At 48.7% G+C, this 14891-nt stretch overlaps 1 protein-coding gene and 1 long non-coding RNA gene across 4 annotated transcripts in view; one reads left to right on the forward strand and one right to left on the reverse strand.

The window, feature by feature from the left end:
- LOC100120931 (hemicentin-1) overlaps window positions 1-14891 on the forward strand; it is a 131123-nt gene that overhangs the window by 75669 nt on the left and 40563 nt on the right. For all 3 annotated transcript variants that reach the window (XM_031932456.2, XM_031932457.2, XM_031932455.2), the window contains exons 4-5: window positions 11987-12157; window positions 12623-12784. In XM_031932456.2, the coding sequence (XP_031788316.1) occupies window positions 11987-12157; window positions 12623-12784 (333 nt within the window). The remainder of the gene's footprint in view (window positions 1-11986; window positions 12158-12622; window positions 12785-14891) is intronic.
- LOC116738604 overlaps window positions 1-14891 on the reverse strand; it is a 59329-nt gene that overhangs the window by 32036 nt on the left and 12402 nt on the right. The window lies entirely within an intron of this gene.

Consider the following 14891-nt stretch of genomic DNA (forward strand, 5'->3'; position numbering starts at 1 on the left):
TTTTCACTCGTGGAAGAATGAAATAATTTCGCGAGTAGTCTAACAAAGTCCGCGCGCGCGCGCGACACGGGAAGTCCAAGCCATTTCGCGCGCTTATGTTTTTGCAGATCCTTTTTTACGCGGCCGCCGACGACGACCGCTCGCCCTCCGCCCCAAAAGTATAGTGTATAGTGGAAAGTTGCGCGCCTCTCGCGCTCTTCTCCTCCTCTCGCGTCTCTTTCGGGCTTGCCAGAAAAGTTTTGTTTCGAGGCCCTTTTTACCTTCCGTCTCAGCCCGGGGCTTCTCGCTCTGGAGATTGCCGAAATCGGTCAGAGACGGGGGGGAGTTTTGCCAGTCGAGTCACGGCTCTCGAAGTTTTACACGCGAGAGAACGCGGAGACAGAGAGAGAAAGAGAGAGAGAGAGAGAGAGAGAGAGAGAGAGAGAGAGAGAGAGAGAAAGAGAGGGAGAGAGAGAGAGAGCACACGAGCCAAGCCAGTAAAGTGCCAACCCCCGACGCGAAGCCTAAGGGAGGATAATAGATTTTTTTTATTACCTTTTGAGGTGAAACTTCTCGGGAAGACAAATATAAAAATAAATATGGAGGGCTGAGCCGAGCGGCAACTTTCGAGGGATATGTCCCTCGTGTAGCTTTTTTTCACGAGTTGTATATGGATGTTTGCTAATGAAGCCGTAGTAATGAATTTTCTCCAAGTTGAATCAATTGTAACAATTTTACTACTGTGCGGGATTCGAATGATTGAAACGCGAAGTCGAGATTGAATTGCATCGGTAAACAAAGAGCTGCAACGATTCGACGAATAGAATGAGCAAAAACGCTTTATTAATTAAAACCACTGACCGTATATCTCACAGTATAAATAGGAAAACTCTCGAGGAAAGAAAACATACACACACACACACACACACACACACACACACACACACACACACACAGTAAATCCAAAAGACAAAGAAAAAAAGTCACTTAGTGAAAAAGTGAAAAGCTAATTAAACGAAGGTCGACCCTCTATTCGCAAACTGAATAAGGAAAGGGCGCCGCGAGCGAGCGAGCTCACAGCCACACTCGGGAGAAAAGGAGCTCGGGAAAGAAGTTAAGTCGTAGGTACGAAAGTGAGAACTAGAAGAAGCGGCGGGGGCCGAAAGAAGCGGCCAAGAAGGATCGAAAGTTAGAGCCTTGGCGCACGCTCGAAATTCTCAGATCCATTCATTACGTTTCAATTAAGAGCGAGAGACGTACGCTCTCCTATATGTATACGTATATATACATATATATATATATATATATATATATATATATATATATATATATAGAGAGAGAGAGAGAGAGAGAGAGAGAGAGAGAGAGAGAGAGAGAGAGAGCGTAGGGAGGGGAACACACTCCGAGGGGCGCGGCGACCAGAGAGACAGAGAAAGAGCAATATAGCGGATAAGGCGTCCCCGGAAATAAGATGGAGGCGACGATAACGGGCCAGAAGTTATCCCCGCGCGCGCTTCTGCCGCCTTTTACGAGCGATCGTCGAGATTATCAAATAACCCGGACATTAAGACGGATGATGCCCCCGGCTGCGATATAAACTTTCGATGCGCGCGCGAGCGCGACAGTCCGAACTGCGTCGAGACTCTTGCTCTGAACACTGTTTACGGCCAGTGTGCAAATAGCTACGGCGGCTCCAAAGGCTGGGAGAGAAGCTGCAGTTCAGCTGCATCAGCACTACACTATGCCTTGGGCTTCCGCCGTCGCTGCTGCTGCTAAATAATTTGCTTGACGGAGAGTAACGTACCGTGAAAATGTTAATTTTATACTCCGAGTTTTCGCGCTGCGAGCGCATCGACCAGGAAATTAATGAAATTCCGAGCCGAGAGCGCCTTAATTGTATACTCCCTCTGTTCTATTTTTTTTGCACATTGTTATTTTTAAGTCTTAAAGCTTCGCGCTAGCAACTCGAGGAATTCGACTAATTATGTCATAACGGTAGAATCCAGATGCGGGATTAACGAGCAATTGTTTTCTGCGATAAATAGCCTCGTCCTTATAAAAAAATACGCGGGTTATTATTGCCAGTCGAGTGACGTACGAGCTCGCGGCCGAATTTGTAATTCAGACGACTATCTTATACATTTGGCACTCGCTATCGCGAATGTTTGCTCAAGATGAAAATTCAGGCTTCGATGGATGGGGAAAGAGAGATAGAGCAAGCGCTGTATACTTTTCTCTCAAAATATTTAGAAAGGTGTGATCGCGGTTTCGCGAACTCCGCACAGGCGTACAGAGACGAAACTCTTACGCGCCTTCTTCTCTCCGCGCGTATATCGCCTCTCTTATTCGTCAATCACGAAACTTCCTCGAGCAAATAGGAAGTACGCGTGTAGCGAGCGACATCCTCCCCTCTCGCACTCTTTCGAATCTGCATAGGAGAGCGCTCTCTCTCTCTCTCTCTCTCTCTCTCTCTCTCTCTCTCGACACACATAAATCACGAACAAAGTGCACAAACATTCGCCGCTGCAGTCGGAAAAATAGTATTTCAAGGCTTATCGCTGGAATACCCGATTCGACATGGGCTGACGGGGCGAGGGAGAAAAATCCATGAAATATTTAAGAGTCGGAGGAGCGACGAAAATCCATCCGCTGGCGCGCACACGCCGCTGCTTCTGCTGCTGCTGCGACGGGCATGTAGGTATATATACACGCTTTACGAGTAGTCTGCACAGCGCAGGTATATAGATATGTGCGCGCATATATATATATATATATATATATATATATATATATGCAGCCGGCGTCAACCGCGACCTGTATGCCGTACATTAGCCAAATGCGCGAATCCTGTGCGGCTTTAGCGAGCATCAGCTTGATAGAGGCCGAGAGAGAGAGAGAGAGAGAGAGAGAGAGAGAGAGAGAGAGAGAGAGAGAGAGAGAGAGAAATATGCCCGAAAGGGAGAACCTGCAGCCTGGCGAAATTGAAAGAGCGGCATAGAGAATACGAGAACCGCCGAATGTATATGCGCCAGCGTAAATATGGAGAAAAAGGATTTGCGTCTCGGTAGCTCTTGCCTTAACCGGATTATAATCCGATTCATCCCGCTTTGTTCTAAAAATGCCAATATATACGCTCGAAGCTCGAAAAAATTCGATCGCTCGTCGCTGATGAGATTCGGAGAATCCTTATTAAATTAATAACAACCTGCTCTCTGCCCCGGCATTCCGCAAGCATTCTCCATTAAAATTCAGCTTTCACAGCGCGCGGTTGGCCAGTGCACGAAATTCCAAGCAGCCGAATTATCGCCGATTCGCAGTGTATATGGCTTTAATCAAGCAAAAAGCTCTCCTTTTACACAAATTCCCGTCACCGAATTTCCAGCGCCCCGTGTAACAACCCATTGACCCACTGTAAACCGGCATCAGCATTTCAATGCGCGCCTCGCGCATTAGCACTACACTGCCATTGACAGACAAAGCGAGATAGGGCCAGAGGGGAAGCGAGCGACGACAGCAGAGCAACGGCAGCGGCAGCCGAAAGAGCGGAAGAGTCGGCGGCGTGCTGCATGCACGAGATGCGACGTTTAACGCCTCACTTGCCTCGCAGCACCATTCCGCGGCTCCCGTATTCCCGTCGGAAGTGCGTTCCCGAGTCGAACCTGCAACAACGGCAGCATCCGTTGGGCTGCGGCCTCTCTCTGATGCGCGGACGTAAAGTCGGCGCGGATGTGCGCCCGCAGCTCGAAATATAGCCCCGCGCGGATGCCGCGAATATTTTTGTGTACAAAGATGCAAAATGACGGCGATCGAAGCTGTTTCTGCGTGTAAAAACGATAGCGCGCGTCAAGATGCGAGCGGCAATTATACCCGTCCACGTGTGTCCGGCAGTCCATACAGGCAGACAAGCAGCGGCAGCAGGAGTAGTAGTAGTAGTGGCAGCCTCGGCCCGCGGCGAATGAAAGCCGATAAATCATCGGGCCGCAGCGCGCGGCAGCATCGCGCATTTGAGCGATTGTCGAAGGGAGGCTGCGCGCAAGCTCGTCGCGATCGTTAATTCTCCACCTCCTGGCCTCCCCGGGGCTGCGTGTACAGTCGTAAAAAAGAAAGCCGCTGTATACGCGTGTCCGACGTAATAATGCCTCGCGGATCGCAGCCTTTACTACGTAGTCTGCGGTCTCTCCCTCTACTCTCTGCTTTTCCGTTACTCGCGCATAAATCGACGGCGACGCGCTGCTACGAGCTTTCGCTGATATCCATACGCTTGTGATGCGTCTTGCTTTTTTCGACGTCCACGATTATGCGGCGAGATTTATTGCGCTCTCGTTGCTCGAAGTTTTTATGACGGGAAGAGCTGGACGTGTTTGTTTCTCTTTGCTCGCGGCTATCGGTATTATCTCGATGCGGAGCTGTATAAGCGCTCGCGATGAATTAGGAATTTAAAAGCTCGCCGTTATTTCCAGAGCCGCGGCGGCGGGATTAAAGCTATTTGCGATCCGAGATTTAGCCGGCCGGTACGCAGCTGCTCGGCGCGTATATTTTGTTCTAGTTCGGTGTATGCAGATTTCGATTATGCATCTTTTATTGCATCGCGAGCTCGTTTAATCCTTTTTTTTATCGGCCATCGTTTAACGGCGAATGATGATCGCCGGGATATTGAATTTTTAAAACCGCCCCGCGTATTTTTTACGACGAACCGTGTGTGTTTGCATTCATAGCGCTTCTGCGGAATTGAAAAACAAAATTTGATCGCGTGAATTTGAATTTTTTAGAGTTTGGTATCACTTCGGCGGTGTTGACGATTCGCCGCTCTGAAAGTTGCCTTTGGTGGCAAATACATTACACCCGACTCGCGACGAAGTGTCGTCTGATGAGGCAAAAACTTGAGAACTAGGTATACTCGACGCAACTTTGTTTCTGTGTCAAACTAGCTCTTGTATACGACAATTTCGACAAAAGTTTCGCGCCGGAATTATTCCTCTCTCTCTCTCTCTCTCTCTCTCTCTCTCTCTCTCTCTCTCGGTCCTTATCAACTAGTCAGAGGAGGGGCGGGGGCGTCAGTCGACTTCTTATATACATAACTTTAAATTGCCGAACTTGCGGGCGAAGAATAGGTCTGTTCTTTTTTCCGAAACCACTTTCCCCTCGCGCGCGTGGTGGGAAGCAAACTTCTCGTCAGAGAGTATAGTGGCAATCCTGGCTATTAAAAACCGAGCGCGAGAGAGCTGCATTGCCGAGTTGATGTTCTTTTACCGCGCGGACACGAATCCCCAGCCGCCGGCAGCTTTCCTCATAACGCCAACTAGCGGGGCACCGCGCGAGCACGCAGTGAAAAACTTTCCGCTTCCATCTCGGTCCCGCATTCAACTGCACTTGCGGCCCGTCCATCCTCTGGCGCATATAAAAAGAAGCGTAGTATAGTTCAACAAGAGAGAGATAGAGAGAGAGAGAGAGAGAGTGTAATGAGTTTACTGCATGTCGTGCGCGCGATCGAAACTGCTTACTCTCTCCCTCCCCGAGGTTAACTTTTGCATACTAGATCCATCTTATATTACGTTCGCGCAGAGGCTCGGTTACCGGTTTAACAAGATATCCAGCAAGACGCGAGGTTTTGCTCTCCCCGAGTTTTATATTGCTCCGCGGGTCACAACTACTTCCGCCGCTGCTGCACTGTTGCTTCTGCCGCGCGGCGCTGCAAGTCTAAGGCTCCCGGAACGCGAGCTCTTTAATCATTCGCAAACGTGGCTTGTGTACAACAACTCCTCTCAATTCAAATGAACTTTTCAGAAGAACCGCGCTCGGCCGGGCCGCCTCGTCAGAAATTCATATCGTCTCTGGTGGATAAACTCTTATCTCCGATGCGGAGCTGGGCTTTTGCGATTTTTATATACTTTCAATTATTACACGCGCTAGCTTTCTCGATTAATTCTTCGGCGAAGCTTTCTCAGGTCGAAAGTTTGATTATTTCACGAAGCCATACGTTGTATACGTGCTCGCGAGTTTGATGAAATTCATCGAAGAACGTAAAATTTCGTCGGGCGGATAATTACTTTCCGAAGTATGCACGTATAATCCAGCGCTTATTAGTCCTCGAAAAATGAGCTTGTTTCACCGCGCGCTTACGAGAGTTCGATAATCAAACGGTTGTTTGCGAATACGCTCGCGCGTGTGTGCGTTCGTTAACGAGCTACTAAACTACGTTATGTACTTTGTTCAAAGCGCTAATGTCAATATAAAATTCCTTCGGCGATAATCGACGAAGCACCTGTACCACTGCACTCACCGGCGCGGTTAATGAAAATTACCACCTGCAGCCTTTTTTTCACGCGCTGCAGCTCGTTGCCCATTTCTGGATGGTTGCGAGAGAAAAAAACCAACGAACTCTGACTCGGAGGGAAAAAAACATTCTAAAAATCCGCGCTCCGAAAGAGAGAGAGAGAGAGAGAGAGAGAGAGAGAGAGAGAGCGAACGTGAGGTGCGCGCACGTGCCGCGGTCATTCGCCGGCCTTAATTCAGCCTAATAAAGTTGCCTACTTAGCCCACATTCAGCAAAAAGTAGTCGGCGAAACTCGTCCGCTGGCGAGCGCTTCATTTCTACGCTACTTAACTTTGTTACGCTAATTGGCCAACAGCAGCGCAGCTCTCCTCGACAAAAGCTCCCTTTCTTCTTTCTCTCCTGGGCGCGAGAGATCAATCAGTAGCCGCGCGCGAATATCTCTCTCGGCACATCTTCTATATCATCGTGGAAATATTTGCCATCCGATCGGGCCCCCGAGACGCTCGATATACAGAGCAGAGCTATATGGATCGGGGTGAAAAGCTCGCGAGAAAAGCCAAACCGTCGACGGGCGGCCGCGCGCGCGGCTAGTCGAAAAGATAGAGAGAAAGAGGAAATGGAAAAAAGGAGAGCTCGAGAAGCCGGAAAGCTTTCATCGAAATTGCCTCTGTACGCTGTGTAGAAAGAGAGGAGGGAGTAAGGCGTGATCCGCGCGCCATGCCGTCTGCGCGAGCGATTGGATGAAACGGAAGATCGAAAGCGAATTGTCGAAATTAAGAAAGCTGTCACTGGCCAGAACTGCCGCGGCGAGACTCGAGAAAATCCAATACTTTGCCGGGAGCGCGCGTGCTGAATTGCGCTTCGGTAATACGAAGCAGCTCCCAGTCTCTCTCTCTCTCTCTCTCTCTCTCTCTCTCTCTCTCTCTCTCTCTCTCTCTCTCTCTCAAATACTGGACGTAGCGTGTATAGTCGGATTATGTGTCGAATTCCGAGCGAAATTATTTCGCCTTCGATCGTCGCTACAGAGAGGCTTCTTCAAATCCCACTCCGTTCTCTCTATCTATCTCTCTTTCAATTCGATTTTCTTTTCCCGGCGACGACCGCACGCGACGACGACGACGACGGGAGATGACTCCGGAACATTAAAGGCTGCCCGAGGACGATCATATTTCTCTCTCATATCCCGCGGAAAAACATCGCTTTGAGAGAGAGAGAGAGAGAGCCATGCGCCGGCTAACTAAAGAGCCGGCGAGCGAGAGCCAAAGCCGGCAGCGACGAGAGGCCGAAAGCAGCGGAAAAGGTCGGCTTTTGGTCAGCCCGACGTAGTCCTTTATTCGCAGTAGTCGAGACTCGTGTGTGACGACCCCGGAGAAAAGCTGCAACGCCGCTGATCCTTTACGCTCGGAATTGCTCGACTAGTGACACTGGCAAATGTGCACGCTTGTGTTGTCCCTTTCGCGCAGGGCATACTGTATGTGGCACTCGTCGCGCTGAATAACTCCCCGACTTGGCAGTCTAATTAATTGCGGCGTCCGAGTGTGCTCTTTCTCTTTCTAGCTGATGTGGCAGCAAAGCTTAATCTATGCCATGTACGCACATTTAAGTCTCTCGTCAGATCTCGAACGGCACACGGTCAATCAACGCTAATGGTGTAACCATTAAGGAGCTACGGTGTCCCGTAATTCGCCGACTCGTCGAAAAACTTGCTGCTGGTAAAACGCCGCGCTTTGATTATTCAGAACGGCGACGTGAAAATTTGACGCGGGAGCATGAAAAAAAGCACCGAGGATATCAAGCCGCTGGAAAATCCTAATTGACGTTGTTAGGTCGTTGAGACACACTTTCAGCGCGCCGCGCGGGGTATACACCGAGCCGAGAAGAAAATCCAGTCACATACTCCCGGGCCTGAAGCCTGCTCGCGCATGCATTTAATAACGAGACGGTGACGCCAAGGACTATACGAGTCAGGCAGCTGGCGCTGCTGCTGCTGCTCGGCTACGCGCATTCCTGATACCCCTACGCCGAGAGAGAGTGAGCCGGTTCGCCTAATGAAATTGCAAAAGTTTCAGCTTTATGGTAACAGATGCACTGCGCGAACGTTAAATTGACTTTTTAACCGCGTGATGCAGTGCGACGATGCGTGCGAGCGCGAGGGATCCTCCTTCTTCTTTTTCACACGGAAAAAGGGCTTTATTTTTGGCCATATACTCCGCAGGGCTTCTAGGAGAAAATTGTTTCTTCTTTCGCCCACGCAGGCGGATGATTTTTGTTATAGCTCCTCTCTGACATGCCATAATTGGAATGGAGTTTTAATTAAATTTCCGCGTACAACCAATATGCGCCGAGATTCAGCGCACTTGAAAAAACCCTGCGGATTAATTAAAACGTTTGAACATAATAGCGATCTTCAAAAGAATAATCTCGGAACACTGCGTGTGTTTCGTTTGCGCGCGGATTAAAAGAGCTTGCGGCATCCGGTAAAAAGCATCGCGTTAATATGCAAATGCATCCATCTCATTGGATCACCTTTGTCGCGACGTTTTTGTTGGATTTCCCCGAAGGCGCGTACACGCTCCTCTCAATCAGCCTCAGTCTTTTCTCTGTCCCGCGCGAAAATCACGCGCGTCTGACGCGATGCTGCTCGGCTCTCGCGCGCGCATATCGAATCTTCGAGTACTCGTCAAGTGCAAAAGCCCTATAGCATCGCGCAGCCCACCGACAACGGAAAAAAAGTAAGGGATGCTGCAAGGCTAAGCGTAAAATTAACAAACGACGAAATCCCCCCAAATGAAGAGAGAGCGCCCGAGGCCTACTGCGAATACTCCCGCGAAATTTCCGGCGCTGCTCCCTCGAGTTTTTGCGCAGCTGCACTATACCTAATGCGTCTACGTGGCGAGATCACCGAGAAAAATGTACTTTTGCGTGGGTTTGAGGATTTCGGGAAAAAATTACATGTTTTATAGCGTGTTGTTTGCTAAATAAACTCCAACGTAAAATATTTTGCAACGGTAGGATAAATAGAGAATCCATTCTATGCGATTGTTCATCTATATTGTTCGATCGAAATTGCGGTTTTCAATGCTTTATAAAATACAAATTCAGCATTTTCTAAAGAGAAAAATGTAAATAAAAAAACTCCAATTACACTCCGCGTAAACTGTAACTGTAATAAAAATACATAATAACATTTTTCCAAACTCTGCGTTTTAAAAATTGACCGATAACGGTTCGTGATTTTTGCCTTTTTCGATTGCTCAGCTTTTCACTACTGCGGGCTATCCAATTTTGATAAAGCTCTGAATTATGGTTTCTCTTTCAATTTCATTCTTATGCAAAATTCGAAAGCGTTCTCTCTCTCTCTCTCTCTCTCTCTCTCATATTTCAGTCGCAAAGCTCAGTGGAATAAGATTTCAAATCGATCGCACCGCCAAAAGTTGTACAGTAGCTTTTTTCTCGCGACTTTGAAAATTAGCCTCGACAAAAAAAAGATCAAGAACCGTATGACTCCGTCGATTGTTAGCGAACTTTCGGAGCTTCCACAACTCGTCGACCATAACCCACAGCAGGCGCGTCTTTGTTGAGAGAACACAGGCCCCGAGCATAAAAGAAGCAGCGCCGGAATATCGAAAGAGGCTGGCAGAGAAAGCTCGAAGATGAAATTGCGCTTTATAACAGGGTCGCGTTAAGTCGTTATACTCCGACGAGTGCGCTGGCTGTAAGGTTAAGAGCTCGAGCTTGCACACACACGCACACAAACACGCTGCCAGACGCTCGAAGAAAATTCGACGCTAAGAAAGTGACTTTCCTAGAAGAGAAGGCGAGAGTGGCGCGCGAGCGAGCCTCCTCGGATTGGTTGTTTAATATTCAACGGCCGGAGGTTTAATATTCAGCGACCCGACCTACATCGCGCGCGACTACCATTCCTGAGGGAGAACGACGGGGGTGATGCTGCACACACACACACTCTCTTTGATGCAAGCCTCCAAGTGTGTATAGACACATCTATTCTACGGCTGTTTTTTCTACGTTTCTCTTAACCCTTTCAGTCGTCACGCTGTCCGTTATAATGGACATGCTAACTGCCTCGGGGCTGTAAAATGCACTTTCAGCGAATTTCTTTAATGATCTTGGTATTCAAGGGACGAGCTGCCGAGCGAGACTGCCATGTATGCATATAATTTGATGTATGGCCTCGTTAGAGAAACTTGCCGACGATACGTTGCCGCTTGGAGATTAATGAAATTTCGTTCCTTTCCCTCTGCCAAGAAACATCAATATCTGAGGTGTAAATAAATGCTGGATCGATCTCGAAAAGTGCGCACGCTCTCGAATCCTCGTCGCCTATTCTCGCCGAGGATATGTAACAAAAGTCCATTTGCAAGCTTTTGACTTTGGCGCGCGTGTACTCCCGAGCGATTTTCCGAGTCGGCGGATACGAAACAGTGAAATTTGCGGGCGCCTGAGGCAAATTCGAAAATCATTCAAGCTGTATGTATCATCTCTCGGAGCCGTCACTCCTTGTCACTCGCGTAATTATTCTCCGAGCGGAGCAGCAGCTGCTGCGCTTCCATAGCATAATGCTCTCGTCGACTTACCATAGTCTATATACGCCTAATGATCCTCGCTGAGCTTTTTGTCGGCAGCTCTAGCGTTTTGTAGCGCAAGCCTATCAGTGCACGCGTTAATTAAGTTTCGGCGCGTGTTTATTCGTGTATACACATCAGGGCGTCGACGAGATACTCTACTATAAAGCAGTGCGCCTATTATTTTTCCGCTCTAATGGATTATCCCCGGCGCTCGATGCGAAATTCGCTTGTTTAGCGGAAATTCAATTTGCGCACGCGCGGCGCAGTGATATTTTTCGAAAGGATATCCCCCTATTTACGATTCGCCTGCATTTCTCTCTCGCGAAAACTGGGGCAGCTAGTAATTGCGCCTCGGGCGTTGGACAAAAAACAGCTATCCCTTTTACGTATATTGTCCCCTCTACGAAGCTTATTTACGTAAGGCGCGGATTTATTAAAAAAATCGTCTATGAGCTTTGCAGGTATACGTAAGAGGCCTGCCAGCGCGATCGAACGTTTACCTCGGCAAAGCTATACAGGGGCCAGTTTTTCCGCTCGTTTTTTCCCTATATATACCTCCCTCCTCCGCTTTTGTTCTTTTGTTTGGCTTCCCGACTTTGCTGCTGCTGCTGCTGCTGCTGCCGGCAGCCGTGAGTGCAAGCTTTCTCCGAGGCTCCTATGAAGTGTTTCTGTTACTCCATTAATCTTTCGGGAAATCTATAAATCGATACGGCCCAGCTTTAAGTCTTTTCTAATGGTTCCCCTGTGCTCTCGGGGTCTGGAGAGCGAAATGTCTTCACATTTATCCGGCGCGCTATATACCCCTGTTACTTTTCCTCCTTTTTTGCTCTTCATTTTTCAATACTTATAACATTAGCTCGTACGCTCGAACGCACGGCAGTCTCAGCTCCGCGTGTGATTGATCGCGCTAATAGACTCTCTTTCTCCGGCCTCTTTCTCGGAAAAATGTAATAGATGTATGATGAAAGCGATATCGAGCAGTGACTCCTGTATAACGGAATTATACGGGATTCAATAACAAAACGTATCTTTCTCTCGCTTTCCGTACTTTTGTAATGGCTGATATTACAGCGAGGGAATATGATACGGCAAGAAGTATCGCATTGCAATATACAGCGACTGATTGGTTTCTCCCTTTGTGTTTCAGTTGCGCCGACTTCAGTGAGGGTCGTAGATGAGAGTACGAAGCAAACGCTGGAAGACGGCCGAGTACTGGGCCCGGTAATTGAGGGCTCACCGATAGCATTGAGATGCGAGAGCGGCAAAGGCAGACCGGTACCGACAGTCGAGTGGTATAATGGCGATGTGCGGCTCGAATGTAAGATATATGCTTGTCTAATGTAATACATATAAATGTGTCCCTCCGTCAAACTTGTTATCGGTGCAATTCGTGCTCGAAATTCAAAACGATTTTCTAACTTCGATATATGTATATTGTAAAAGTCTTGACAACTTTTTAGAAAGTCTAGAGAACATCAAAACTTATCGCGGATTTCGCTAGCTTTATAAAAAAGTCGCTCCAGCTAATGCAAGCCCTAAGTGGATTCCGTTCTCGCAACGGAGCTCCATATCGCCGGCGTAAATTAATCGCGGACCAATCTGTAAAGTAAGTCGCGCGATTAAGTAAAAAGTTGTAGCGTTCTTGCGCGTGCGCTCGCCCGATATCGGCCCCGGTCCGATATGCCCGCGTAGAGGAGAGTAGAGCTTTTTTCTCGCTCTCCTTTCTTTCCGCTCTGCCAAGGAGTATAAAGTTAAAATCAATATGTCGATGGACAACTTTCAGCTAAAAGTTCGGAGGAGCTTGAGGAGCAGAAAATCGGCACGGGAAGCGGTACGCTCAATCTCGTGGTCGCACGCAGCGAGCTTGGAGCCACCTTCACCTGCAAGGTTAGCAGTTTGGCCCTGCCGGAGCCGCTGAAAATCGACATCAAATTGGACGTCCACGGTGAGTTATAAAACGGATACATTTATCGCTGCCTATATCGTTCGAAAAGCTCGTGTGCAATAACTCGCGAGCGACCCGTTAAATTTTCTTAAAATTATTCTTAAATTAAAGCTCCGGAGCAGCGAATAAAGCTGAGCCATCGGTGTTAACGAGTGTGCCGCAGCACACGAGTACAGAATCGTGCGGCACGTATCTCTCTGTACAGCGAGGCGCGATAGAGGAGGAAAGTCAGAGGCGAAAGTTAAAATCGAATGAAAGTCGCTTCGTGAGCTTGCGAGTTATAGATTCTCGCTCTCTCCCTCTGTCTCTCGACAATCCAATTGTTCGAGATAACTGACCCGGCGACAATGCGCTGCACGAAGATGCCTATTCTGGAGAGCACACCGAGAGGACAGAGATAAAAGCTCTTGGAATCATAACCGGCCGTTAATTTGCCGCGCGAAGAAACAGCTTATACTTAGATTATTACTAGTGGGCGACAGTTACGGCCGGCTCGTTTCCGAACTTGATAAGAAGCAGTGCAAACCGCACGCACGCGCTAGAGGCCTCCTTTCATCAAACTTTGCGCGCGCGGTCCAGCGCTCCGTGTAATTGCGACCGGATCTAGCGGCCCCGGCCGCGGATCAATCCAGTTTAAATATATAGCGCCACGAGAGAGGGGGAGAGAGAGCTTTTAACGAGTTTTCACCGCGAACTTTTGCCTCCTTTCATCCACAAGCGCTATCAGCAGTCGACTAGCTATATATATGATTACATCCTCGTTACTTCCGGCCGAGGCGTTTCGTTGTGTGCAGAACGGGAGACGTCCCCGCAAAAGCCTATGCGGTCGCAGCGCAGATGGGGGGAGTTCAATGACTGACTCATCCGGAATCCAATGGAAAAACGCGTCGCTGTATGTATAGCTGCCGATGCAACTGATTTCCCGACCGCCCGTAAATAGAGACACGTTGTGGCTTTCGCGGGGGTAGAAAAGAAGGCAATTCGCGCGCGTCGGAGTGGAAACTACGTGTATAGGGTATAGGTGCAGTCGGTTGCGTGTGTAAACAGTTTGCTACACGCCCACGCGCGAGAGAGGGGACAATAACCGTTTGGGCGTGTAATTCAAGCTCGTAATCCATATGCATAAGGAGATCGTCCTCGTCGCGCGCAGATGAGAAAGCTTGAGGAAATGCGCGAGTGATTTTTTTTTTGCTCATTACTTAGGTAAACTTATTCCATAGTTTATTAAACGCGCTAGCTGCCAAAGTATATATTGCGCCGGACGAGAACGTCAAAGCTGCAGCAGCGGCGCTCATTTGAGTTGTAAATCGATCCGGCTCTCCATCTCTCTCTCTCTCTCTCTCTCTCTCTCTCTCTAGCGCTCCCGATATTGTATTAAAAGTCAATGTCGTCGGCTGAATTCTCTTAACCTCTTGAATTTTAAGCGCAAACGCAGCAGCAGCAGGCTGCAAGTGCCTCGCGCGATACAGAGGGTGTATATATAGAAAGGCGGATGAGAAGCTGCCGGGGGGGGGGGGGGGAGGAAGATATCGAGTCTGTTTTTTCGTCCGCAGTACAGCGCGCCGGAGCAATGAGCATATAGAGATACAGGTAGAGTGCATGGGGAATAATAGCATAAGGGAGGGAGATCACCCTCGCCGTGTGCCATTGCGCAAATGGTCCTCTGTTTAATGGTCCAACTCTCTGTAACGCAGCCGGCGTTATACATCCGCGTAATAGATTTCCAGCAGTCTGCTATGGTGTGCATGAGGCGTACTCGTTTAATCTTTTCCTCTGCTGCTCGGCTCTGTTTGATCTCTCTCTCTCTCTCTCTCTCTCTCTCTCTCTCTCTCTCTCTCTCTCTCTCTTTCTCTCTCTCTCTCACGTTTCTCCTTTTCTGTCTCTCGTCCTCGACGACGACGCGGATATAGCTCTTTAGCGCGAGTGTACCCGTCAGCGTGTTGGAGATGGAAATCGACGCCGTCGATGCAAATGTTTGACGACGAGTACTCGGCTATTGTAATTATATTTTCCTCTGCTCGTGTAAATCCTCCAGAGAGCGCGATGAAACGACTCGGCAGTTTGTTACGAGGGAATCCCTTTCATTTCGCGGTGGAGGCACGCTGAA

This window comes from Nasonia vitripennis, chromosome 5, assembly GCF_009193385.2.
Source record: "Nasonia vitripennis strain AsymCx chromosome 5, Nvit_psr_1.1, whole genome shotgun sequence".
NCBI classification, from domain to species: Eukaryota; Metazoa; Arthropoda; class Insecta; order Hymenoptera; family Pteromalidae; genus Nasonia; species Nasonia vitripennis.